Genomic DNA, 27971 nt, shown 5'->3' with positions numbered 1-27971 from the left:
TGTGTGCAAAACCCATGTAGAGGAAACACCTACAAAATAGTAGGAAGTGAAACTACTTAGCAGAAAAAGAGAAGGGAGTCCAAAATTTTCTGTTTACTTAAAGGTAAAGAATGTTTTTCTTACCTAAGGCTTTCATGTACTTGACCTTCTTATTCCAAGAGGCTGGCTGTGTCCTAATTCGTTGATTATCTGCTATGAATTCAATTTCTAAAGTTTCATCATCTATTTCATCTTTCAACAAAATGAATATTTCACCAGGGTTCTATAAAATTAAAATATGTTCCCATTAGTCCTTCAGAAAATTATACTGAAAGTGTAAAATGCAAATGAAAACATAAGTTGGATGGAAAATTCCTTTACCAATGGCTTCATACAAAAAAATCATAATATCAAAACATGATGCCATCTCAGTGTTATCCTTTAGTATTACACTGACATATATGACACAATCAATGTAGTATTTTAAATCCAGCTTACCTAACAATATTTCTAAACAGTATTTTAAATGCATAGGTAGGGGAATTTTTACATTTTCTAAGACCATTCTACTTTATAGTCTAGAAGAGTGATATTCAGCCTAATAAGATGACCCTAAAATACTTTAGAATCACTTAAACTCTTATAGTGAACTGACAGTAAAGTAAGACGGAAACAGCAGGTAATGCAAGACAATACCCTTCTGAACTGGAGGGAAGGTTACTCCCTTAGAATTGTACTGACCTCAACAATGAAATAATATGTGTAAGCCATCTTTGAAAGACAGATAGCAAGCAAAATACGGGACATTCCATGTACACTGCAACCTCCACACTGACTGTGGCCACTCACTTATATAAGAGAATGGAGTGCTGGATATTGTACTTCCTCTGTTTACATTTTCACATATTTTACTCACAGCAACTCTGATTAAAAACAAACACATATGAACATTTGTGTCCATTGGATATGCGGATATGTATATATAAATATTTCTGATTTAATTTTAAATCAGACAAGGTATATGATCACACAAGCACTTGTTGTGTAACTCGTGGTATGGACACATATGCATTTATCCATGTACTCATCATGGATTCTTCCCAAGAGACACTTCATACTTCTCAAGAAGTGCCTGACTACATGCTCCCTCTAAACTACAAGGTCCATGTGACAGTAATATCTCTACCCAAAATGCCAAATAATTCTAATAGAGATAAAATCCCTCAGAGACAGTCTCAAAACTATTTTATTTGTGAATCTTTTGGCTGCATTGTGGATATAATATAGAGGCAAAATAAATCCCACTGTAGTCTTGATGCACTCTGATTTTGGCCCCTTATCTGCTATTTGTTTTCAAAACTATTATAATATGAATGAGGTTACAGCAGGAATAGAAGAACATTGACGGTTATCCCAAAGATTTTAGCATCCAAAAACCTTACCTCACAGGATATTCTTCCTGGAAGCACCAATATCGACTGCTCGTTAGTTTCTAATGTTTCAGAAAGTACCTCCGTTTTAAAACTGAGGTCTCTTTTTTCTGATGCTCCCCTGACATCTGACAAGTTAACATCAGAGCTAATCTCGTGATCTGAAATAAATAATGTGGAATGAAGACATTATTAATAATCCCAGATCAACAAAACATGACAACGATGTGGTTTCCAACATATTACTCATATGGCATTTGGAGTTACATTAAGGGCACCGCATGAAAGCCTGGCAAAATTCCTTTTCATGTAAATGGGGTGAGGTTTCCCCCTTTGATAAAGGAACTTGCCTCTGAAGTTCTGATCCTGCAGCCTCCCTTTACATGAGCAAGCTATGCTCATATGCTGCTTCTTACTAAAGTCAAAAGGAACACGGCCTTTAGACCAAATTCGTTGTGACCAATGAGGTCACCGAGATCAGCCAGTTTGGTAGCCTCAAAAGAATAAACTCTCATACATTGGGATAAACTGGGATTTTTACCACTTTTGCTTTCCCTATATGTAAACAAGGACATGCTACACATTTACAACATCAGCCCACCAGTCTACAGGAAGGACTTATGTGAGGGCAGTGGTACCTGTGACCAGGTAACTATGACAGTAGACACATACTTCCCTGACACAGACTCCATACTCTTTGCCTGCCTTCATGGACAAAACGATGGACTGACGGCATACATTTTTTTGTGTAGGATATTCTGGGTTTGGAAATGCTACCCCAGTCATACAGACAGCTTGCAACCAGTTTCTTCTCTGTTTTTGCTGTACCGGTAAAGGCCCAAAAGCCATAGTGAATCCTTCACCAAATCACAGAATTTTAATGAGGAAATATAAAAGATCTGACAACTGCATCTGCAGAGCTCTGACTAAGCCTGTGTTTTAGAAAAGCTATTCTTCACACCTGCTACTTCTCAGCTGTATCATTACTACTCCTTTCCAGACACTCTATTACCCTGTACAAAACGCTCTTGCCACCCATCTCAAAGGACTGCAGCAGCTCTTCATCACACAGGATTACCCAGCATATTGCAGTCACCTAGTTAGATTAATGGTATCATTCCAAGCAGCTCGGAGTTAAAAAATCTTGACTGGCTGGTGAGAAAATATCCTGAGACACATGAACAGTATCCTGTATTATTGTAAATTATGGAACACTCACAGTCAATTACATTCAAGGACACAAATAACTTTTCAGGCACATCTTTTCCTCTTAAATGGATGAAGAATATTAATACAAATTAGTGATGGGCAGAATACAAAACAGTAGCAATTTGGCTTTACTCAAACAAGTACAACAGCCATTTTGAGTTTTTTCCCAAAGTGCCCAAGTGATTGAGGTACACAAACCACATGCTGCTCCTAAGTAGCACAGAACTCTTTCCATTCAGCATCAGTATTGGTTGTTTACGATTAGTTTTCTCACTTCTTGCTTGCCTTTATTTTCCCCATATGTACCAGTTTGTCTGATACAGAATGTTCCCTTTCCTTACCAACCTTCTCTTGCTTAAGAAGGCATAGATTTAATAAACTTCTTCAATAATAAATGTGCCTGCTAAGTGAAGTTATGCCAGGGAATGTAGTACAGAAACTTGGGGATGCTATGTCTGATGTATTTTATTTTCAATGATGTGCTTTGATTGTTAGAGAGATCTCAGAAAAAGGGAAAAAAAAAAAAGAAAAGAAAAAGAAGTATCATTTGTCTATGTTTTGTTGAGGAAGCCAAAGGTTCTTTGAACGTCTAAGGTGGGTGGGTTCAGTGTTCATCACCAGCTAGCAAAATCTCCCCAGCCTACTCCTGTTTATATTCTCATGCCTTTAAGGTAAACTAATTCTGAATTCAAGCTGTGAATTCAGCATACATAGGTAAAATTACACTGAACCCATGTGTAGATACACTTTACTGAATTGAAATAGTTTTAATTCAATTTGGTTTAGTTATTTTGAAAGTTAAATAGGCTACACTGAATAAAGGCTATTTTGATTCTGAATGAGAATCCACTCATAGTTCAATGCAGTTTAACTAATCCAATTCAAAAAGTAAGTACAATAATTTCTCTGATTATCACTGTGGAGACTTTATTTAGCACTGGCCTTCAGATAAAGGAAGGCCTGAACCTTTGCTGAGGAAAACAGGATACTGTATGCCCACAGCACGTACTTTGGGAATATTACGTATTTGTATTTTAAGTCACTCATAAATCCTGTACTTAAGCACATAGAATTTCCTTCAGAAGACAACCCATATGACATGCATGCTTCTGAAATTTTCTCTGCTTCTTTAGGTAAAGGAGTCTTGCAAAGACAAGAAACATTTCATTATCAAATTGACAAAATGAAAGGACTGAATAACAAGTCCGGTAAGCACGGGATTCTCAGATATCAGCTTTCTGTCAGTGATTATTCTTCAAGAACCGTGTGGATGCATTCTAATCTATGTGAAGTTCATGACAGCTTTATTTCTACAGTCTACTGTTGAGACTTATCTCTACTTATCGAAGATGACAGTAGTTACTTCCATCTTTCAATGTCCACAATAATCTGAGATCACTGCTAGTGCTAAAAATTTGGTTTAAAGTAGAATAATGGTTTCTTCCCACATTAATTGAATTTCAATATTTTTATTATGCCTAGTGACATATAACTACAATATCAGAACTTAAACTCAGTCAGTATTGGGATTGCACAGCCCTGGAATTTAGACAAATTATTAAGAAATGCTGCTCTTAAATCAAAGACTTGAGAATTCCTCATTCTCTTAAGTATGCCTCCTGAATGAAAGTGGCTAGCAATTTATTAGCTAAAAACCATCAAGCATGACATCTTTCACTAAATGTCAGGTCTACCTGGCAATCAATGAAAGCCATGTACAGCAGTCCAAGAATAACAGGGATCTATATTATCACTACTTTATTTTTAATAACCAAACTCCAGAGCCACTATCTCCAGCACTCAGATTCCTAACAGCAGTTGCACGCTATCTGTCCTAAAATGTGGAACGTGAAACAACCATGTGAAGTGTTACTTGTAAATGCTGAACAAGCAATATACCAGAGATTAAACAAGCCTTGGCTTGGTGGCATTAACTAAAACAATGTAGCTCATAAGGGTTTAATACTACAGTAATGCGATTCTAGAAACACAAATGGAGCAATGTATAGACAATATTTGTTTAACGTGGGCAGAGGATGTTGCCTGATGTACAGGTCTTTTGGACACTTAAATTTTGGGCATCTTCACTGTGAATCTTCTTTACAGCCTTGCTTTTAAACCTGAAAGCAATGGCTAGGGAGCTCCACTAATTGCTAAGGCTTTCAGAAAAATGATCATTTAACAAGAATTTACAACTGTAGGTGAAGATTAGCTTAAAAGAAACATAAAAGGAACATCATTATAATGCTGGGATATCTAAGAGAGGGGATTTATTCAAGGGTATTTGTTGCTTGGTGAATGTGTTCTTTTAGCATTTTGTATAACGGTGACCTATCCGTGAGTTTCTTAAAATATAGCAGTAACGATTAAAATAATGAGTGAATAAAACCAGACCCTTTCTTGTAGGATTGAAATATAAGAAATTATTAACTATATCTAATGATGCTTAGACAGCACTGTGAGCTAGAAGCTAAAAAGAAAATCTATGATAATCTTCCCTTGAGTATTCAGGGCGGTCCTACTGGGAATTATCATCTATTATAGAGGGTAATACTCCATTTCCATTTGGTTACTTGTGTTGGCTTACTTTTGACAAATATCTGCTGCTGATGGTCACATTGAAAGGACTGATCTTAAATTTAAGTTCATATTTAAATAATAAAATATTACACGCATTTACCGTAACAGTTATTCTCTTAATTGGGCACAGTGCTGATATTTTCAATTTTACTTCGATGTTCTCTCAATTCATGTAACTTCAATACACCAATTTGGTATATTTTATACAAAACCTTTTGGAATGCATTATTGCCTTAAATTTAACATTTTTAACTGAATTCATGAAATGATTTTGAAATTGCATTCCTTCACATAAACTAAGAAATTTTAATGAAGCCTCTCTAGTCTCTTGTGGATTCAACAGTTATTGCCTCACCGTGGCTACTGAACAACTTTCATGACACATCCAACCCCCTCCTGGCCTCAAATTCTAACTTTTCAAATACACTCTTTAGCTATCCCTATTGCAGTCTACATGAGGATTATAAATTGTCTCTGTCTTTGATTACTTGGTACTCGCTACATTTTGAGTCAACAATATATGTGACAGATTTAGGGTATTAAAAATAGCAGAAAACAAACTTATGAAAGATTTATGTGTTTTCTAAGGCCACCCATGGAACGAATCTCACAGCCAAAATTTAGTTGGTTTTACAAAAGCAAAATGCCTGCTAACTTTACAAATTTCAGTTCTTCCTCAAGTCTTGCTAAAGCAATGCTATCTGAAGAACTGAAACTGCATTACAAAAAAGGTCCTTATTTACCCCTAGATCACACAATATATAAGAGAATGAGAAATATGGGCAAATCAGGTTAGACGGATGACAAGGAATGGAAAGGTAATTAAGCACATGCGGCCAGCTTGCCACATGAAATAAAAGACTGTGTTCTGGTGTCAAAGATTAAAATAAAGAGGATTACAGGGAAGAGCACTTAGGCTTAATTCAGAAGATCATTAAAGTGCTGGAGTCATCCCATGTAATATGGTAGGACCACTCCCCAGCACAATGTGAGGTAAAGGCAGAGGTGGTCCCACAGGGGTCTGTGAGGTATAATTGAAAAGGTGCTCATGTGTAAGTGACTTCCTTGCAATTCAAAAGCTTAAAGTCATGTGTGAGTGCTCTGCAGAAACAGGGATGAAAGTAGAGTCATACAGAAAAAAAACAAAGTAACTTTTTGTAATGTGGAAAAATCAGGAAAAAAGACTTATGCACATCATAGTCTTCCTGCAATCCACCATAAGTTTATCATAGACATTTATGAAAGTTAATCCTCTTAAAGTATGGGTATTTGTAAATGCTGTACAAACTCACTAGAGAGTGCAGCAGAGCGGGATCAAAAGGCAGCCTCTAAGTGCATAAATTGCTCTATAAATGACCTGGGAAAGGCTGAGAGAAACATGGAGGCAGAAAACATCCACCAAACTGAGTTTCATTCAATGAGCCTGTTTTCCTCTGCATGAACATGAGATTAATTCATTTTTACCATAAGCCCTTTCTAAGATATGATTTCAGAGCAAACCCCCTTTTCTGCTCTGCTGAAAAGTTTTCTTTTACTGATGGTAAGACAGGGCTTAAGAATGGAAAGGTTTCTAAAAATCACAGAAAATTATTAAATACTTACTCAAACATATAAACATCTGACTTAAATCTTAATTTCTTTCATTTGTTTTCTATCATGTATACATTCCAGACCAAGGTAAACATATTCATTATTGAACTAGCTTTAAATAATGTTTCTCTCTATGCTGAATCATCTATCTTTTGTAAATACATTGACAGTTATCTTTGTTTTTCTCAAAAGCATTCTCAATCCCAGTTTTTCTTGCACGGTTGAGGAGTTCTGTCAAAAGCAGTAGCTTTTTGTGAGTTGGCCTATTTTATGAATGTCTCCACAATGTTTATATTACTTTATTTATAGTGAACAATTTTTCTTGCAAATAAGCATAAAACTGACAGTTCCTTGAAAAGCTCTGAAGAACGGTTTTTCCTTTTCTGAATATTTGGAGTTGGTGTTTATGTCATCTTAGTATCCAATGGTGCTGCCATTTCCATTCATGCCTGTTTCTCTCACATAACAGAATAATCCCTGGACACCCCCCCCTCCCCCATCTTCAGTTTTATGCATTACTATATACATGTAGGCAAAGCCTGATTTGATTGCAAAGGTGCATACCCATCTGTTCTTGTATTACCGCGGATGTTTTTGTACACAAAAATTTACCACCCCGATATAATTGCAGCCTAATGGAGTCATCATAAAAGCATCTAAACATAATACAAATGTCTTACGATGTGTAGCCATACTGGATCTGATAGTAAACCCAAAAAAATCCTGCCTTCAAATAACCCCAAAACAGCAAAAGGCAATTTACCATGAATTTATCAATAACCTTTAAGAAATAATTTGCATGAAACTGTAGGCGTTTCTTTATATATACACTTTCATATGATTTTAACTGTATATTCAGAGGCAATCTAAGGCTATGACAACTATTCCTAGCTGATCTGTGGCTCAGAAGAAAGACTTGACTTAAACTCAGCAATCAGTGCTTTGATTAGGATTTAGAAACTTAGAAGTTTTTTAGAAACTTTGAGACCAAGTTTATCTTTTACTATATATGAATTCATGTTATTATTTTTACTGCAATCAAATCTATGATTTTCAGCTGCAGCAGCACTAATAATATGACCACTCTGCTAAGCTTTAGAAATATAGTAAGACTGCCCCAAAAAGTTTCTAAACTATTAGGCACGCTGATTAGTTTGGAAATAATAACTACCAGCCTGAGGTCATTTAGGTGCTTAGCAGAACTGTTGATGGAGACCAAGCCTGTTATTTCCAGTTTCTACATTCTGCATACTTTCATCTTGCCTCTTCTCCAGGGAGAAGCAAACAGAAGTCTGGCCTTCTGTGTGCACCAGCAGTTCTCAGTTATTAAAGCCTAATGTTTTATTAAAAAGTCCATCTATCCACTTCAGAGTTACTGGAGTTCTACCACATTTTGGCATTTTTATTCCATTTCTCTGTGGTATGAGCACACACATATCTCACCTCTGTTTCAGTGAAGGATTATACAGCACCAAACACTGCCCAAAATCTGAGACGTGCTTTTACAACCAAAGAGACAAGTTATCCTCCTGCTGTTGACTGAAATTACCACTGAAGACAAAAGGACTGATAGCACAGGCATCCAGGGTTCTGAGCAGGCCTCCAAAACTTGTTTGTGTGATAAAATGGTCCTGCAATTTCCTTATTATTCCAAAGGGCTAGTTGCAGCTGCCTAGTGGCTCTTATCTCTAAACTACAATTCAAGCCTCTTATAACTGGCCTGGCACAAATTGCACACTGTGCTTGGACACAGAAGTGGCATGTGGCTAAATTTTGAATTACATAGATACAAAAGAACACAGCTAGAGGGGAGCATTTTAGAATCAAGTCATATTTCAGGGAAGCACATCTGGCAAGCAGGCCAAAAGCTCAGATTTCAGGCTGAATAGGGGTTTAAGTTTTTACAGATATCACCCTCAAGGAACAACCACTGAGTAGCCAAATTTCCCCTCTTGGCCATGTTTGAAGCTATTCTCTTGATGAAGAGTATCCTTTAGAGTAATCAAAGTTCAAAAAAATGTCATGGCTGGAAGGTCATGAAGTTTAACATAACTGAAAAGTCCTTTAACAACTGCATTAGGAGAGGCTAGGGGGAGAGATGCTGGTAGCTGGCATTCTCAACCATCACCCTACTAAAAGTACAGGATACATATCATTAATAGTATCCAAATGTTTACTAACACAAGACAATATACTCCAAGTGATACCTCCCTTAAATCAATCTGGTAACAGAAGCTAGCTTGGACTGCAGCAGCTCATTTACAAAATAGCATGTCTTAGTCTGAGTATGACAGCAGAGCTCCAATAGCTGCACAGGGCTTTTACCAATGCCTGGATGAAATTTATGATGCTGTTCTTGACCTGTACAGCTCTAAATTACATGAGACTTGTCTATCTAAGAGACCACATGTCTCCTCATGCCATGCTGCCACAACGGCTGTCAGCAGAAAGACTCATGCCAGACACATATGGTATTAAAGAAGGAGAAGAAAAAAAAAAAGTGAGCTGTCAGCAAGACCGACTCACTAGGGGACAGGCTGCTTTGCAATTTACTCCCACCTTTGGTTTGAAATAGCTAAAATCTATTGACCCATAAAGTGAGCTAAAAGGTACACTGCTTTCTCATGAACACACTTGTGAGTGATATTTTTAGACACATCTGAAAACCATGCTTGCTTTCTAACTCCTGATTATTTTCCTTTTGTTAGGGTTCTGAATAGGAAAGTAATTTGAGGTCTTTATCTTTTAAGACACTGTTCTTTAATGCAACACCTAGACCCCAGAATAGGGACATCTCAGTAAAACAGGATTTCAGATAGTCTTATAGGAAAGAAAAGCATAGCAGAGGTACTCTGGTAGCTCTTCTTTATCTGCAGAAAGGATACCGTCTATTTTGTTACAAAGTGCTGGCCTTTCTGCAGTTTAGTTTGGTAAAGGATACAGGTAACACAGGATGCACATATATGTTAGTTTGATGAGACCTCTGAGCAGGACTGATATCTATAAAGTAGAATTTTCCACTTTACAGGGACAGAAATGTGCTTGGGTTAGTGCTTAGACACTGTTTAAGTTAGGGTTAAACGCACTACCTTGCTTTGCTAACAATTTACCTTTGAAGAAGAGCCAAAAGACTGATAAAAAGTGTGCTTTGCTAAAGAGTATCCTTGGAGAAGAGCTGAAAAATGGGTAGAAAGGAAACATCCTGCCCCAGAAGGTGCTGAGAGCTGGCTGATTGCCAGAGAGGCCTGAAGTCAACAAAAATCAGCAGTAACTAGAGGAAGGGAAAGGTGGCTGGGGGAGTTCATGACCACCCACTTAAAGGACTATGCAAATTATCCCCACACACCCTTGAGGCATATGGATGCTAATTTAAATATGCTTGACCAATAGTAGATGATGCAGTAATTAATAACCAATTAGCATAAATTTAGACAGGTTTTTCTAATCCTGTAACAAGATAAATGTGTGGTAGATTCTGTGTGTAGTGTGCTAGTTTTGTGGAATTACCACTTAGCACCCATCTCTGCGCAGACATGAAATAAAATACTCTGCTCTGTGTGTATATTGGCATACTGCACACCAGGTAAACGATCCTACTTTTGGGACAACAGGACTAAAAGATGTCTGCTGTTAAACCTAATAGGCAGACAGCTATTATATTTTAAAATCATCTTTTTGTGCTCCACTTGCCCATCCCTAATTGGTTCAGTTAATTAGTGCTAGGATACAAGCCTTAATGGCAAATGTTAAAAAAGACAAAGCTGTTTCACAAAAGGGGAACAGCCTCTTCTGAAGCTGAATATCACTTAGTGGGTATCTAAATCTGAGGTTAGCTCTATTTTGCAGATAAAATAATGAATACCAGTTCCACAAGAAGGCATTTACATTTTATCTGTGTGGTTACCAGGCTGTATACCCAGATCCTAGTAAGACTGCTTCACTTTTCCAACCTTAGTAAAAATTATAAATAATGATTCTTTCGGGGAGCAGAAAATTTCCTGAGGAACTACAAGGGAATTTCTCAAAATACAGCTTTCTAGTAATAAAAATAAGTCTACTTTACTTATATAGAAACCAGAAATAAAGTAAACATATAACATTTCTGAATGGCTAAAGAACTGACTTGTTCAGTTATCACCTATAGGAATGAGTCCTCATACATTCATATCATGGTGATTAGCATTCCACAACTGGATCTTTTCCATCACTCACTAGCAAATCAATTGTTTTCACATCTGCTTGTAGCTCGTATTTCCCCAAAGGATGTCAGTGATCATATTGTTTTTCCATTTTCCAATGTACTGTCTGACCTTTTCCCTCAAGGCCTTGCAAAATTCACTTTAGTCAATCACTCCTTATTGATTGTTAGCGCTTGCTTATTCCCCATCTATCTTTGCTTTATTGGATATAGTTTGCTTTGGTTTGGATTTTTTTTATGTCCTATCATCCACTCACTGCTCTTTCCACATTTGTTGCTTTAAATTTCTCCTTTAGCTTTATACTTCTGAGCAGTTCAGCCTGCATTCCAGTTCAAGTCTAAATTCCATCTTCACTCAGCTTATCCTTTCTTTTGTACAACATCTGCACACTCATAACAAACTTCAGCTTTCAGCATGCCAGTCTCCACTTAAGACCTTATATAAAAGTGCTGTTCTTTTGTGAATTTACAGGATTCTAGCAAAAACCCTTTCTTGGTTTGTAATTTCTCCTGACACTTCTGTTTTGTGTCATACATACAATTTAGCACTGCATATGCTTCCTTCTTATTAGGATGAAGCAAAGAGAAGAGAGTCCCTAGAAACATTTCTCCACCATTCATCCAAAGTCAAATCCTGTCGGTTACCTGAAGCTAAGTTCAAGTGAAATTTTTGCTTTTAAATGCAAGACTTTCTTAGCTGGAAAATCCTCAATTCACTTTATTCCAACATCAACCATTCAGCTGATGGGAAACTTGGACTTACAGCTGCTCTTCAAGTCCCCATATAAAAGCAGAAAAGGATTCATATAAAAAGCGTCAGGGTTTAAAGTGGGAGTAGCTTGGAGGAGCACTGCCCCAGTCCTTTCTTTTCTTGGGATTCCCTGTTTTCTCTGACCATTCCCTCTTTTACTGTCTCATTTTTTGGACATCATGATCACGAATGAGAAGAACAGTGATGCCAGCTTATTGAGCACCTGGATGATGAGCCAGTAATGACAAAAAGCCTTTTTTATGCCAACAAACTTCTTCAATGCACTGACTCATGGCACCTTCAACCTAGGACCAAAACAGACATCCTTAGAAACTTTGCTAATAGGTCTGCAGGGATAAAACAGTGCAGCTTTACAGCAGCTTTCTGCTTGAGATCACACCAATACATCCGAGATACCAAGAGTCACAAAGAGTTCCTATCAGAAAGGAGGGGGGGTTAATAGGAGAAAATTTAATTGAGAGCAATGGTTGGTGCTAAATACTCCCTTCCACACTACACACATTTCAAAGGGGCATATTTGCAACTAGTTGTGGTCTGGACCTGTAGAATGCACAACTTTAAGTGCCTGAAGTGCACCCAGTGAGCTCCCTGAATGCATTTTCCCTTTTAAGTTTTATCTGAAAGAAATCCAATCCACATACTCCAATGCTGTTCTGCACTGTGAACCAAAGCACGGTAAGTGGGAATAACTGGAGAACTTAAAAGTACACGTTGATGCTCGTGCCTTCAAATTAACTGAAAAGCTAAAATTCTAAACTCCATGCATCACTGACATGCACATTGAATTTGTGCCAGTAAGGAAGAGCCATTGAGCTTGCAGCATCCTTCTGCCCTTACACCTTGCCAGCAAAACAGACCCACAGAGCCAGTAACCTCAGAGTCCAGCAGCACAGAACTGTATGCCAGGAATTCCAAAATAACTTCCTCGTCCTTTTCCATCGGTCAGCATGCTGGTGCTCTTAAGCCAATCACTTCACAACAGTGTCAACCCAGAAATAAAGTTGTTTAAAAACTGGGGATAGGAAACATGTTATGAAGCTCTTTACTAAAAGCAAGTGAAGATTTTGGCAGTCTGTTTTCCCTACTAAAACTCTGAAGGCGCTGAAGTCATGTTGCAGGGCTTCCCCCAACCACTGGCTGCCAATGAGCAATGTTGCAAATGTAACGCCAGCAGGACTGATCTATCCGAAATTTCAAATCAGTTCTCTCTTTACTACAAGCAAAACTCCTCATGCTAGGAACAGAAACAGAAAGCTCTCCATGTCTTCCTTTTTCTCTACTCTGAAATTCAAGGAAAAAGGAAATATTCCTGTTGAATCTCTTTCCCTTTTCATATTCCTCACAAGAATGTGTAGGTGGATGTTTGAGAACAAGGCATGTTCTTCTACGCAACTTTTGCTATGGTAAGGTTAGTTTATTGCCTGTCATGTCTGACAAGATGTAAGAAAACAAATTTAATTTTCTGAAGAGTACTGGCTTTATTTGAGTATATGCAAGGGGAATTCAACTCACCGTCTGCAAGAACTGCTTCATAGATGTAAGAGTCTCCAGGATTTTCATTCTGTGGCTTACCTAGGAAAAAAGAATAATTCTTTAATGGTATCTACTTGGAAATATCTTTAACTGGTCATCAACTCTAAGGACAGTGATCATTGCTATCCTACTTGATTGTTTCACAGAATGTTTAGTTTGCTCGAAGGAAGATCTTAGCATCAGAAATCAAACTGCAGAAAAAAAAAAAAGAAAAAATTGGCAAAATAAAACAGAGTTCAGAAAACAAATGGACAAGTAACCTAAAACCTCAAAAATAAGAAAATACCATGACACAGATTTCCACTTTCTTTTTTTAGATTAAATTCTGTATGTTATTTTAGATGTAAGATAAAGCTGTTTTGCAGATAAAAAAAAAAATAATCCAAGGGCTAGTGGAGAGGAACAAGCCTAGAGAGATCTTTGGATGGAATTGTATTTATCCCTTTTCAGTAAACATCCCTGTGACTGATCTTTTCAATTTACTGTAGCAGGTAAGAAATGTGGGCTTGAGCAAACAATGGGAGAGGAGTTGGGCAAAAGGAAAGAGAATAGAATCATGTGCAGGAAAGTGAGAGATGGAAAATGGATGCAGGTCTTGGGGTTTAGAATACAAGACAACTGTGCAGAGCTGTGTTTGATAAAACAACAAATCTGGCTACAGAGTTCCCAGTACTGGGTCAAAAAAGCAATGGCCACATTATGTAAAGTACTGGTCAAATATTGAAAAAATCCGTCAGTTCAGATTTGTTAAAATTATTTTGATGGCTTCATAACTACCAGTAGACTTTTTGCCATATTGTGCAATATCTGTCTTATGCCACTCTTTCTTTATGTTGGATCAAGTTATCATCTGTTTTTCCACATCTGAGGTAACATTAACATAAGATACATAAGGCCTGTTTGAGCTCAATATTGTGAGATCCAGCTAACTCAACAAACATGTTGTTGTACAGCATCTGTGGGATTGTGATCAGGGTCCCAAATATATTGCCGGGTGCTCCAGAAGTGAATAACCAATATTACTAGAAGGGACCAAGACTGAAAAGTGAGAGTCATTGGGTAAAGAAGCCAAGGCTAGGATGAGAAGAGGAGCCTGGGAAAATTATTGCTTTACAATGACTTTACCAAGGTTACATAAAACCAAACACTCTAAAGCAGTCTTTCTCCTTGGTAGTATATTGTTGACTATTTATTTTAAATTGACATGTACAGTGGACAGTGCAAACATTAGACCTACTCTGGTGTTGTTTATTCTCATTCAGTTATTCCTGTAATAACAAGAGTTCAGTGAATGAGGAGAGGATTCCAGTGAGAGAACAGACAGTGATATTAGCTGATTGCTCCTCTAGAGAACTTAATTTCAGGTTCCCATCCTGAAGTTTTGAGGCAGAAAGCTAGAAGGCTTTTAAAACATGCTTTTCACAAGTGCTCATTAGTGTTGTATTGCACTCTCTGTGAAAGACCTTACAGCTGACCTGCGGACATCTGAGCAGTCACAAACACATCTGAAATTAAAGTGAATTTGAATATGGACATAAAAAATACTGTATACTGGTGTTATGAAAAGTAATGTCTTAAAGTGGTATCAGAAGTGAAATAAATGCTTCACTCTAATCTTGCTAAATACTAGTAGGTAAAATGCTGATAAAATAATGTTTGGACAGCACTCAATACAGAAAGGAGTTCTAGAGAAAAGCACATTAGGAAATTAATAATTCTGTTTTCTCAACAGGATTTGAATGGCATTCAATACATAAATAATGCAACCACAAACTCAAACACACAACAAAGTATCAAATAACTGCTAATTAACTGAGCACTATTTATCCTGTTTACTAATGAGGGCAGGTTCTTGGGGGGATGGGAAGAAAGCACTTACATAAAGGCAATCAATGCTATGAAAAAGGGTCCTAAAGCTAAATAGGCTACTTTGTACCTCTAACTTTTTGACATTTGAGCACCTAACTGTAACTGTAGTAACATTTTCTGGACCAAGTTCTGTGCTCATAGCCATTTAAGTAAGTACAGAGAGACCCTACCAAGAACAAAATCTGATTCTATATAAAAAAGTTGTTCTTTTGCTATCCTAATATTTTTTTTCCAGTATGAATTTAAATAGGTGTTAGATTTCATTTTTTCAGGGATAGGTGTTACAATTTTTTTTAGTGTGGAAAAAAATACAACCCATATTTTATCCTATTTCTAAGAAGCTGATACTAACTTAACAAAAATACATCATGGTGAAATTACAAATAGCAATTCTGTTATAACAACAATTGTGTGCCAAAAACAGAAAGAATGCACTTCCAGAGGACTTCTCTAGGCGCCTTCCAATAATTTTTCAGTAACTGTAAGTGGTAACTACAGTGCAAAAGCTGACAAGAGTCAATAATACGTTATATGAAGGACATGTAAAACTACAGATTCACACTGCCATTTTACAGTTCTAGCTGCAAAATACCAGCTGGAAATCTTAAACTTAAATTATTTGTAAGCTTTAGAAATAGCCTCACAACTGCAACTAAATACTGACTGATGACTGTTGCACCATAAAGAAGACATAAATTTGGATGGTGCCCACTTGCAACCCTGCAAGAGCAGACTGATGATGATAAATCCATTAATTAATTTTAAAAATAAGAAATTTGTAACCTAAAACAACAGTAAAATCACAGTACATTAATTTAAATCAGTACATGCTATTGCAGTAATGCTTATGTTCTAGTCATTTGACTTTTATTATTAATAAAACTTTTTATGAGCTTCTCCTAAATGCTGTTAAAAAACATTCACTTTAAGATGTCAGTGCATTCACTTTTCCAGGGGTAAGCAGTTTTCATCCAATTAGCGTCAAAAATAAGAGGAAAAACCATCACATACATGATGCATAGTTCAGAATCCAAGGGTAAAGGTCACCATGACTGGTTAGATCAAAACATGAGCTGCTAAGAAACCTGATTATATAATGAATAAAGTCTTCTCTGGATTTTGCAGAAATAAGAGAAGAAAGAACAAAGAACTCAAACAGTTTAAGCAGCAGAGGATGGCACTCAACATCCTATCTATGATTGCCACTTCAGTTTCTCTTCTGGTTTGAAACAGCCAGGATCATGTGCCAGGTGAAACAAGTTAGTGACACTAACCAGAGTTTTTTGTTGACAGTCATCCCTGTTACAAATCCCTATCACTGCACTGGCATCCCGCAATCATTCTGTGTGGAGATGGAGAAACACAACATCTCAGAAACATTTATTAATCTGGTAATCTTAGCAGCAGTCTCTGCAGAGTAGTTCAAAGACTCACTGGCAGGGTAAAATGGAAACAAGGACTATACCACAGCACACTTCAGCTAACAAAATGCCCCTTCTGCTCACAATAAATTAATGCAAATTATTTTTGGTTTAATAAAAAAGTTTAATTGGCATTTGAGGTGCTCCTCAATAAGCAGATGTCCTCGCTGCCTTAAAGCACCAACACTGGTATGCACTGTCTGAACGTAAACACATTGGGGAAGGAGGAAAGGGAGGCACAACTCTGCAGTTTCATCTACTGCAACCTCTCCTGCCAGTGAACAAGGCCAGAAACACCCACGTGCTTCCCTCTATTTACTCAATCTTGCGTGTCTTGTGAGAAATCTTTACAATCAAGACTTTAGTTCACACACACGCAAAACCATGCTGTATTCAGTATTCAAAAACAAACCCAAAAATTATAGTGATTTTGTTTCCTCTTCAACTTTGGTTCTTGTTAGCACTTTAGCTTCATTTCTTTGTAGACTCCAAGTCAGTGTAAAAATCTAGGTGAAACACTTGCCCGTTGAAGACAATGGTAAAGCTCCCACTTAATTTAAGGAGTTTAGCTCAGCAGCACAAGTCTTGCTGACAGCCTAAGAAAATCCATCATCATTTGTTACTTATATTTGAATACCAATGTGAAGAGGATTTTACAGGAGAACAAGCAAAGCAGTGGACTCAAAATGTGAAGTATTACTTCAGTATTCAATGTTATACCCAAATTCCTGGTACAATTCTGATAAAATCTATGCCATTGTACTAAAAATTAAACAGGAGACAGATACCATAAAAGCTTATGGTAAAAATATAGTGATTTATTTCTCTCTTCTGTGACTTGCTCAACGGAAATTAGCCCCATATTTGAAGCAGGCTGAAGATTTGCATATGTTAAGCCCTATTTTAAGCTCCCAGCCTGTTTGTCCTGCATTTACTTATTAGAGACAAATACCCAATGCTTGCATCTCATTACTCCAGATCTATACCTTACTAGTAGTTCCAAATGTAGTTTTCTTAACATTACTCTCCTTGGTGACTAAAATTTTGCGTAGGTACACTGAATACTTTTTAGGTAACAATCAGAAATTAATAGCACATTGCTGTCTCAGGTAAAACTTACGTATTCATTCTGAGAATCTTTCCTGGGCCGTCAAAGACTGTGGATACAGTTTTCTAGTTGGGTTATATTACTTTATGTACCTCTTCTCCCTTTTTTAATACAATAGCAGATAATGAATGGATACATAAAAGTTTGTTGAGTGGTTCTCAACTATCAAATTTTGTAGAAGTAGATCCTCTTCATATTTTGGCAAAAAAAAAAAAACAACAAAAAAAAAGAGGATACCACTGCTTAGAGAAAAGGCTGGAAGTGGAAGTGACAAGAGTTGTTTTGTCAAACTGTAAACGAAACCTACTAAAACAGCAAGCAGACTAATGGATACTTACAACTCCTGAGCTGTACTGAGAAGTCCCACCAAAAAAGTTTCATTAAAGTATCAACACGCTTTAGAAACAGTGTCACAGAAAATTATTTGTATTAGATAAGACCTGTTCTCTTTTTGTATCATTAATACTGAGGCACAAATAACCATAGGAGGAATTCAGGACATTTAAAGATCTAAGTAACCACCTCCAGCTGCAAACATCTATCTATCTACATCTATGAATCCCTTGCTTAAACAAATGGCTAGCCTGAATTTGCAGTGGAAGTGTTTCAGGGCTAAACAAAAACCCTAGCTATGTCTAGGTACCCCAGGGTACTGAATTAGTACATTGAAAGTATGACAATTTAATATAAAAAGAGGTACAGCATTCAGCAGACCAAGAAGAAGTTGTAGAAAGAAAAAAGGAAAAGAAAAGACAGATGCAAACAAAATGTGTGTCTGATTCTACTTTCAGCAATATTAGGGAAAGCTGCTAAAAAAAAGTCAGAATTCTAGAGTCACGCTGGGCCATCTAGGATGTTAATAGAGAATAATAAAATCTCTTTCCCAGAGATTTATCTTTTTTTATGACAACAGGCCCTTATACAAAATACAAAACCAACTCCAAATCCGAATGTAGCAGTTTCAAACAGAGAAGTATTTTGTGAACAACTCCTGCTAAAGGAATCTTTTGACGACAATAAAAATTTTTGCATTCCTCTTCATGCATAAGGTGAATACAATAAAATCTGTCACCATATGTTGGAAAGGCCAGTTTCCATGTCTCAGTTCTCCCTTTACTCCTCCAAGAACATGTTCAAACAGGAATGACAAACCCTTCAGACTTGCATTACGGGGCAAACAAGCTCTCTGCTGGGTACAAAACCTCCTGCATCTTCCATTTTATTTACTGAACATTTTAATTAGTATTGGGTTTTGCCTGGATTTTTTTGCATATATACTACTTTAGAGGTAGAAGGAAGTTTTAACAGAGTCCTACCTGCTCCAACAAGATGAAACTGGCGCCGTCTGGTAGGTAAAAGGTTTTGGCAAAATAATTGGGGGGAACATACAAATTAGATTTATTTTGCACTCTTTCCATCTCAGACTGTAGAGACAGTGCAAAGAGAATAGCATCTAGGGGAGAAGAGACAGCTGAGAACTTACCTTTGCAGAGTATGGAGAAAGCTGTAGCGGAAGGGTGGTGATTACTAGCACCTAAGCTATGCCTTTATTAACACTCTTCAAGACTGTGAGGGAACAGCCTGATTTAGCATCCGTCTTCAGTTGTTCTAACTACCCACAAGCTACTCGTGAGGCCTGGCATCAGTTAGACCTAGGATCTTGATGGCTTGCTGTTCTAAGAGATTAACAGAATTTTGTTGCAGTGGCGCACAACAGTGTGGTGCCGTGTAATCATTGTAATTAAAGCACTATATTTTTAGACTTCAGTAGAGTGACAACTCTTGTTAATACTGAGGAGATAAGAAGGTACAAATGCATGGAGGAACAAGTTAATAGCAATGAACAGTTTGGGGGAAAAAACGGAATGGAAAAGCAAGAAGAACATATACAAAAGTGTTTTCATCACTATCTCCAAAAGCAGAAATATAAGGGACAAGGGATAGGCACTGAAAACAATTAAAAGTGACAGAAGATGATGACTCTCCATATGGAGAGATGGGAAATCTTGTGAGTGCATAGTCCTGAAGAAAGGCATAAAAAAATTGCTCCAAAGGAAAAATAATCCAAGTATACTTAATAACCCTTTAGCAAGCCATTTTAAATACAAGGGAAAAATCTTCTTCCTGGATGTGTGATCTGTCAAAATCCCTGCCACAGATATCACAAAGACTAAGAGCTTAATAGGATTCTACAAAAGAGTATCATAAACATAGACACTGCAAACAGTCACCATTATCTTTAAGCAAAGGTAAATAATGATAAGGCATGCACATCTTCATTTCTCAGAGCTTAAATCGACACCCAGGTGACAGCAAATCTTGCACTTGGAATACTTTTCCCTGTGCAACAGAGAGCAGCACAGACGTCTCCCAGCAAGCACTGATCTGTGCTGACCTGCCTGATGGCCAGGGCACACCAGTACAGAAAAACCAAGGCCGGAGCAGTTCTCAGCTATGCATATGGAGGAGGGTTTACACCCTGTAACGCCAGGCAGCAACACTATTCCCAGGCTTGGATCTAGTTCAGTCAATTGAACTTATCTGATCCCAGCCACAGTCTATGAATCCCTGGTAAAGATGTACACACTGACACTGAGGCCTTCAACAACTATTTGTGAATTCAGCTTTGTATTCATCTCTGAAGTTGCTAATATTGACCATCGCCAAAGAAAAGATCATTTGAGCACCTATTAGTCACTTGACATTACAGTGTTAGTAAAATCCCAAGAGTAGATGCAGTAAGTATTTCTGTGAATGCACAGATCTAAGCAAAGAACCATCACCTGTCTTGTAGGAAACTGTTTATCTTTGCAGAAAAGTTTGCAATTTCCTGTGCATGAGTCCGACTGACTGTCTCTGGGCCCAGTTCCTTCCTATATGCACACACCCATACATAGTATAGACCCACTGCTTTCATTCCACTAAAAAGCTGCCAAGGAACTTCAATCTGAAGCCAAATATCAGACATAGTCAGAAATTGCAAACATTACCCTTCTGAAACCAAACCAGGCAACTATAGCCCCAAAACTTAGTCTGAGAGACATTCAAAAAAAGATATACTGAGGAAAAGGTTAATAAATACTGAAGAGCACGAAATGTTAGAACAAGGAGGTGGTTGGGAAGGAGGAGTCTAAAACGTAGTTTTGAAAGCACTGATCTTATACAGCCAGATTGTGTGTAGACACATTCTGGGCAGGTTTGAAAGCCTTATAGTATGCTTATCTACTCAAGCACAAGATAGCAGGGACATCCAGCTACTTCACTCTGACTTAGCTGGAGTCTCTCTACCCCATGTTCAAAGGAATATTCTTGGTTGTCTGCATCTAAAATCAGTTAATTACTGCATAAGACTCCTGAACTGCAGGATGTCTCTCTCAAGAACAAGCTCCTGTGCCTGTAAAATGGCACCTTGCAGGTAACAAAGACAGAAACACAACGTTCTGCTTAGACAAAATCATGACAAAATAGCAAGAGCTGAGAGAAGGTAAGAGACCTAGAAACTACAAGAAGCAGCCCTAAACATGCTCTCAAAGGAAAACAAAGTCATCTACCTGCAACTTGTACACAACTTACATCACCTTTCCAAAGCGGCCCAATCATCTTTCTAAAGCTATTTCTCTGTCTCATTTGTGCAGCCTGGCCAAGTTAAACTTTGGGTTAAACTAAACTATGTGCACAGACTTTGCCATTTCAGTATCTCTCACCCTCAGAGGAGAGTTTTTTCTTACATTCCAGAAGCCCTAATTTTTACAATAATGCTTCTTTGTAGTTTCTATGGATTTGCAAACACATACAAACTGGACAGTTTTAGTCCTTCCAGTACAGACTTATTACTTGGGATGGTAAAAGTGGAAGGGATCTTCTGCTCTTACAACCTTTATATGTTACACAGGAAATTATGCCATCCATGAAACTGGGTCTTATTCAGTAGTTATTTTTCACTCTGTCAGAATTATCTAAAGATATATAAATATAGTCACATTAAGGCATTTTGAAAGAGATAAAACATAAACCCATAGTTTTGTACAGTTTCTTAGATTTGTAAACTGAGGAAAAAAGAGAAGCAAGCATATGTCAGCTCTTCCATCTTACCATGAAGTAGGGATGGTAGGTTCACAGGTGCCAGTGGCAGCTTTTAGACTTTCCAAAGCTGCTTCCCTGTGTCAATAAACCAGACTAAGAGTACAACAATTTCATCACATTTCAATGACAAACGCATCAAACTAAAACTGTTGAACCAAGCTGAAGAGAGATAATGTCTCCAAAAAATCTGAATTATCACTTTTTTTCTCTTCCAAATGACATTAATATAACTGAGAAAACTTTTAATAATTATATAAAGTTTTCATTTTACATTACCTGGTTGAATAATTCCAGTAACAACAGAGAGATATTCCTCAGGTTCCTGATCAGTGGAAATCTCTTTGCTGCCTCCATCTAAGGTCAGTATCTCATAAAGAATCTCTGAATTCTCCACCCCACAAAGTAGAATCACCACATTATCCGCAGGTTTTAGAACTTGCTCCAGAAAATAACTTCTTTTTCGATTCAGGGAGTTAAGAAGTCCACATGATAGTATCAGGAGTTTACATTTATAACAGGGTAAAGAGAATAGTTCGTGGTGTTTGAAAGATGAAGTCTCTAGATTGTAGAGTAAAATTCCTCCTTCATTCACTATGTGTCCAAAAAGATATTTTAAATACAGAGCCCACTCTTCTGCTTCTTGTTCATATATCACGAGAATATCCTTTGTATTTTCTAGGAAGAAGAAAATATTTTAAAAAAATCATTTCAAATGCATTTTGAATCCATCATAAATATCAGAAGACAGATCGCTAGTTTTCCCCCCCTCTTAAAAACTTCAGATTCTGAAGAAACAGGTCAGGTCATCACCTTGAAATGACAACCATCTGCTTATTTCTAGACCAAAACAGAAAGATCGTCCACAGAAATGCTGGTAAAATATCTCAGAATATTCTATGTTTAGAATAGCTTCAACTAGTATTTCAGAATAGATACTGAAATTGCAGTGTGGAAAGCAGAATGCATTCACACATTCTGCTCGCTCCTAGATTCTTGACAAATAGGTGATACTGTTAAAAATACAGTAGTTAGCTTTTAATGGCAGAAGTAAAGAACGTATATTTGAACACTGGAAGTGATCTGACTTCATTAGAAATAGGATTAGGATGTTTAGGATATTTTGGCAACATGGTATTAGGACAGTCGTTAGCGATCTTTCTTTACTGTCCTTATTCTAAAGAAATTACTTACAAACCTGACAAAAATAAATCTAGAGCTACATTTTTTTAGTTCTGCTTTCCCTCTAAGATGTAAAACATGATGCTAGTCAGAAGAGTAATACTCTTCCACAGTGTTACTAGGGTGACAGTATGAAACAGAGGCAACAGGCACAAGCTGAAACACAGGGGGCTCCCTCTGAGCACTGGGAAACATTTTTTTTTTTTACTGTGAGCACCGGCACAGGCTGCCCAGGGAATCTTCTTCCTTGGAGCTACTCAAAAGGTGCCTGGACATGGTCCTGGCTCTAGGTGGCCCTGCTCGAGCACCGTGGCTGCACAAGATGGCCTCCAGATGTCCCTTCCAACCTCAACCATTCTGTGAAACCATAAAAAACTGATTTGCTGACCAATGCAATATACATTAAAATGCTAGGGCAGCTTCATATCCCTGGAGTAGTTCACAATCACAGCCCTGTGGAGCAACAATAAGAGACTTGGGAATAGATACAGCTGCTGCACTTCACCTCTACTGAACTTCACCGTGTCTCCCAGGTTCCTGATGGGTCAGGCAACCTGACTGGCACTTGTCTGCAGTGCACCAGAGCTTCTTTGCAGGTGAGTAAGCTGCTTCTTTGTGAATATCAAGGGATATGGAAATGGTGAGCATACACAGAGTTAAAATGTTTCTTGGGCACACAATTTATCTGGAAAGTGGAATGCACTGTTGGAAGCATAGTACAGATGTAGCCAAGGAGAATAAAAAAGTTGTCAGGGATCCCACATAAGTCCTTGTACAAAAGAAGAAACAGAACCTACATCTCCAGTCCAGGATCACTGTTTTAGTTATTGTACTCCCCTTCTTTTTAGAAGAAATAATTTCTAAATTTTGTTCATTCTTTACTCAGGAGATATTTCAAAGAAAGTTTACCCAGCTAAAGGCTGACAAACTTGTAGAATAGGGACACGATAGCTTAGTCTGAGTTCATCATATATCCACAAACTACTTGGAGGATAGCTACCGTCTTTTAGGCATTCGTGAACACTCATCCTTTCAAAAAGTTTTCTATCATAGAAATCATACAGGGCCATGATCAATATGGTAGTGGGTGATGATATTTCAAGATGACTGACCCTGACTAATACATTAGAGCAGGGAAATATTTGTCAAAATGTATTTGAAAAGGTGACTACTACATTTTCCATGTTAAAAGCACTCTGAAAAATGCCTGTTTCTGCTGAAATGCTGGTTTAATTGTAAACACACATAGTACTGTATTTCTCATTTAACTCACAGCAAACCTACTTGCTGCAATGTTATTTTTTTCAGAATCCCATTTGATTTTCATAACTCTCACAAACCAAAAAAAGTAGAAACAAAATGCTATGAAGCTTGTTGCATGGTTTCAAAAGAAGAAATTATATTAACAGAGCTGTAAGACCAGAAGCTCTTTCAGTCTGACCACACTGTTTCATATCACAGGAAATGGAATCACCTTCTACTTTCTAAATGGAAGCACCTTCTATTTTCAGTCCCTATTTACTAAAAGCACTGTAGTGGTCCTTTAAAAATACAGATTTAAAGAGGATGCTTAATCCATGAAGCAAATTTAAGAATTCATTCTTTATATTTTGTTTGAATTTGCTTAGTTTGAACTTCCAGCCACACAATATAATTTTATCTATTTCTGCAAGCTTAAAGAAATATCTGCTCTCAGAAATCTGGCTGCTAAGGTATTCAGACTCTCATGAAATGACTCTTAACCTTGCCTTCATTACAGCCTGTAAACTGGGATTATTACCCTTCCCACTACAAGAAGGGCTTTGTGAAACTCCTGCCATTCTTTCTGCACTTCTGTGAACTCTCCTGCCTTTTCAAAATACTTTTTGAGGAAACCAAAACTGTATACAGGGTAGGAGTTCCTTGATACAGTGTATGGGAAGAAAAAAAAAAAAATAACCTCACTTGAGATTACCTCAGATACGTACAGAAAGTTCACATTCAGTCTTTAAGCTAAAAGGTCTCATTTTCAGTTCGTGCTCAGCTGTGTTTCTTTCTATTATGATGGACTTGGGTAAGGACACAGCTAAGTAGAATTGCAGGGAGAGATAAAAACGCATGTTTAAATTGAATGGTAAAAACATTTTTTTTAACAGTTTCAAATCAAATAAATCTCGATGTCCTGATTGTGCAGAAGAAGGATCTGCTGGTGTCCTCCATAGCACCCACTTGGCCAAGAGCCTAAGTTTCCTCTCCATGTAGGAGAGCCCTGGTGAGGGATGGTACACAACTGCGCTCCATCCTTGTGCAGACGGGAAGCACCCAAAAGGCATTCCCATATCCCAGAGCAGGAAACAACTGCTGGACCCAACTATTCAGGCACAGTTGAAGAGCTACCTGTGTGCTGGGTGTGAAGGAGTAAATACTTAGTAGAAATATTCGTAAAGAACTGACATCATATAATAATCACAACAAAAATATGCAGAAGGTATAAAGTTCACCCCATGCAAACAGACAATACAAGGCTTAAGTAATCAAAAAAATTCTAAAGATAAAAGTAAGGAAGTTGCATTGAAATGATAAAAGAAGATGAAGTGATTCTATTTCCACATGGGATATCTGCACCTAAGTCCACAGCTTTGATCTTAGCTAAGTGTGAATGAGAAAGGAGTTTTAAGATGTTTATTGAAGGCTCACTGCATTTCTTTTTAACTATATTGATTTTTATATATGAGAAAGAATGCATTATTTGTATAAGAAAAGGGAGTGAAATATATCTAACACTACACTTGACGGAAGAAAGACTCTGCAATATACATCTCAAAACTTTAATTTAACATGGCTGCCATATTTAATTTGTCTTTTCTATCTATATACAGAGGGAAGAATCATACTGTTGAGGAGAGACTCATAAGAGCAAAGTACTTCATGCTGCAGTTTGGTGCAATGTTCATTGGTTTGAAGAAAGCAGCTAGTGCTATCAAGTTACCTGTGGGAAACCAAACGTGGATTTGTTTTGAATCATATCCTCGTAATTTTTTTTCTGCCATTAATCTGCCTTCTAGATTGAGAGTTAGCTTTGATATTAAGCAGGAATGCTAAACCTACATCTTACTTCCCCAAAATTGTATTAAAAGGTGAAATATCACTATTTTGAAATGCTTGTCTGACTTTACATTTAAAGTCAAAGTTTACCCTAGAAATAGTTATGAAGTCCCCTATCTAGAAATCTACTCCATGTGCCTTTAGCTTCTTCCTGTTACACAATATTTTTGCCTTCAGAAGTTTTACTAAGATGTAGATGCTTGAATGCAGCTTACTGGAAAATTAAAGCCCACACAAAAGTCTGCCTTCAAAACAGTATCATTTTAACCTGAAACAATAAAAGCTGAAGTCTAGCTTTAATGCAACACTACCTAATATTGAATACACAGTAACAATGCTTAACTTTTCAACTGGAGTTTTTTCCCCCTTCATTATTTTCATCTCTCACTGAATATTTCTTTGAAGTTACTGCACTTAGAATATAATGTAAGTTGAGATTAATTTTGTTCCCTTGAAAGTTAATGTAATAGAAACTATCATATCCTGACAAAATTAAGCCATGCTTCAACTACTCCTACTTGGAAACTGACTCAAAGGTAGAAATAAAATGTATTATTAGTTCAGCAATGAGAAACAGTAAGAGAATTTATGTAGTCATCTACAACCTGAAAGGGTTCTTCTGACAAGTGAAACTATTCTCTAGTTACTGGTGTGTGGCTGCCCAAAAAAGCACATCACATGAAACATGTCATCTGAAGCCTTTTTTTGAAAAGACCTGCTGAATCTTATGAGAGCCAAACGAGACAAGAACATCATTGCAGACTAGTGTGACCAAGTAGGACTCAAGAACTTCCATACATAAGGGAAAAGAACATCAGAGGAGGGCCACAAAGATGATTAAAGGGCTGGAGCACTTCTACGAGGACAGGCTGGGAGAGTTGGGGCTGTTCACCTTGGCGAACAGAAGGCTCCAGGGAGATCTAATTGCGGCCTTCCAATAGCTAAAGAGAGCCTACAGGAAAGCTGGAGAGGGACTGTTTATCAGGGAGTGTAGTGACAGGACAAGGGGTAATGGGTTCAAGCTGAAGGAGGGTCGATTTAGATTAGATGTTAGAAAGAAATTCTTTACTGTGAGGGTGGTGAGGCACTGGAACAGGTTGCCCAGACAGGTTGTGGCAGCCACATCCCTGGAAGTGTTCAGGTGAGGTTGGAGGGGGCTTTGGGGAACCTGGTCTAGTGGAGGGTGTCCCTGCCCATGGCAGGGGGTTTGGAACTAGGTGATCTTTGAGGTCACCTCCAACTCAAACCATTCTGTGATTCTACGATCTTTTTTATGGTATCAATTAAAAGATATAGTATGGAGGGAAAAAAAAAGGCAAGTATATTAGAAAGTGAAAGGAAATGTCAAGAACTCTAATGCACTAAACATCAGGAGGGCAAAGGAAACAAATCAAAGATTGGGGGCCGGTGCCTACTCTTAAACAGGTACTTCAGTTTATGAATCTTGAAATCTTGTAAGAGATAGTTTCTGTGTGTTTAGAAGTGAGTAAGAAGTACTTGGTAATACCCATCTTTGATAACACCACTGCTAGATTCAGAATAGCAAGTCCTCTGTGCAGATGTCAACTTATTTCTCTCCTTTTAAAGGCTTAATGTTTGTAGATTATGCGCTTTACTTCTAGATATCTGCATTTTACTGCAGTTGTTTCCAGCAAAACAGCATTAACATAGTTTGAGACTACGTTAATTAAGACTGATTTCAATTAGGTTAGGGTTTAAAAATTGGCTCTAGTCCTGCTGCCTTAGGATGCTTTGGTAAGAAAAAGAAAATAAAAAAAATTACGCTTGAACATCAACATTTACCCAAGTTCTAACTGAAAGATGGATCACCGTATTTCTCAAGGTCATTCACAGCCTTCTCCAGTTAGGGTACTGGAGCACAACAATGTCATTCCCTTTTGTTCACTCAGCTACCCAGGAATTCCTATAACCACAC

General features: G+C 37.5%; 1 protein-coding gene across 4 annotated transcripts in view; it reads right to left on the bottom strand.

Moving 5' to 3' along the window:
* Positions 1 to 27971, bottom strand: part of BANK1 (B cell scaffold protein with ankyrin repeats 1) — a 151424-nt gene that overhangs the window by 106217 nt on the left and 17236 nt on the right. For 3 of the 4 annotated variants that reach the window (XM_054825390.1, XM_054825388.1, XM_054825389.1), the window contains exons 2-5: positions 22049 to 22447; positions 13271 to 13330; positions 1422 to 1570; positions 124 to 262 (exon numbers count right to left, since the gene is read on the bottom strand). In XM_054825390.1, the coding sequence (XP_054681365.1) occupies positions 124 to 262; positions 1422 to 1570; positions 13271 to 13330; positions 22049 to 22447 (747 nt within the window). The remainder of the gene's footprint in view (positions 1 to 123; positions 263 to 1421; positions 1571 to 13270; positions 13331 to 22048; positions 22448 to 27971) is intronic. The other variant, XM_054825391.1, reaches the window with a different exon arrangement.

Source organism: Grus americana, chromosome 4 (assembly GCF_028858705.1).
Source record: "Grus americana isolate bGruAme1 chromosome 4, bGruAme1.mat, whole genome shotgun sequence".
NCBI classification, from domain to species: domain Eukaryota; kingdom Metazoa; phylum Chordata; class Aves; order Gruiformes; family Gruidae; genus Grus; species Grus americana.
Note: the sequence above shows the minus strand (reverse complement) of the source record. Positions and strands in the feature narration are given on the sequence as shown.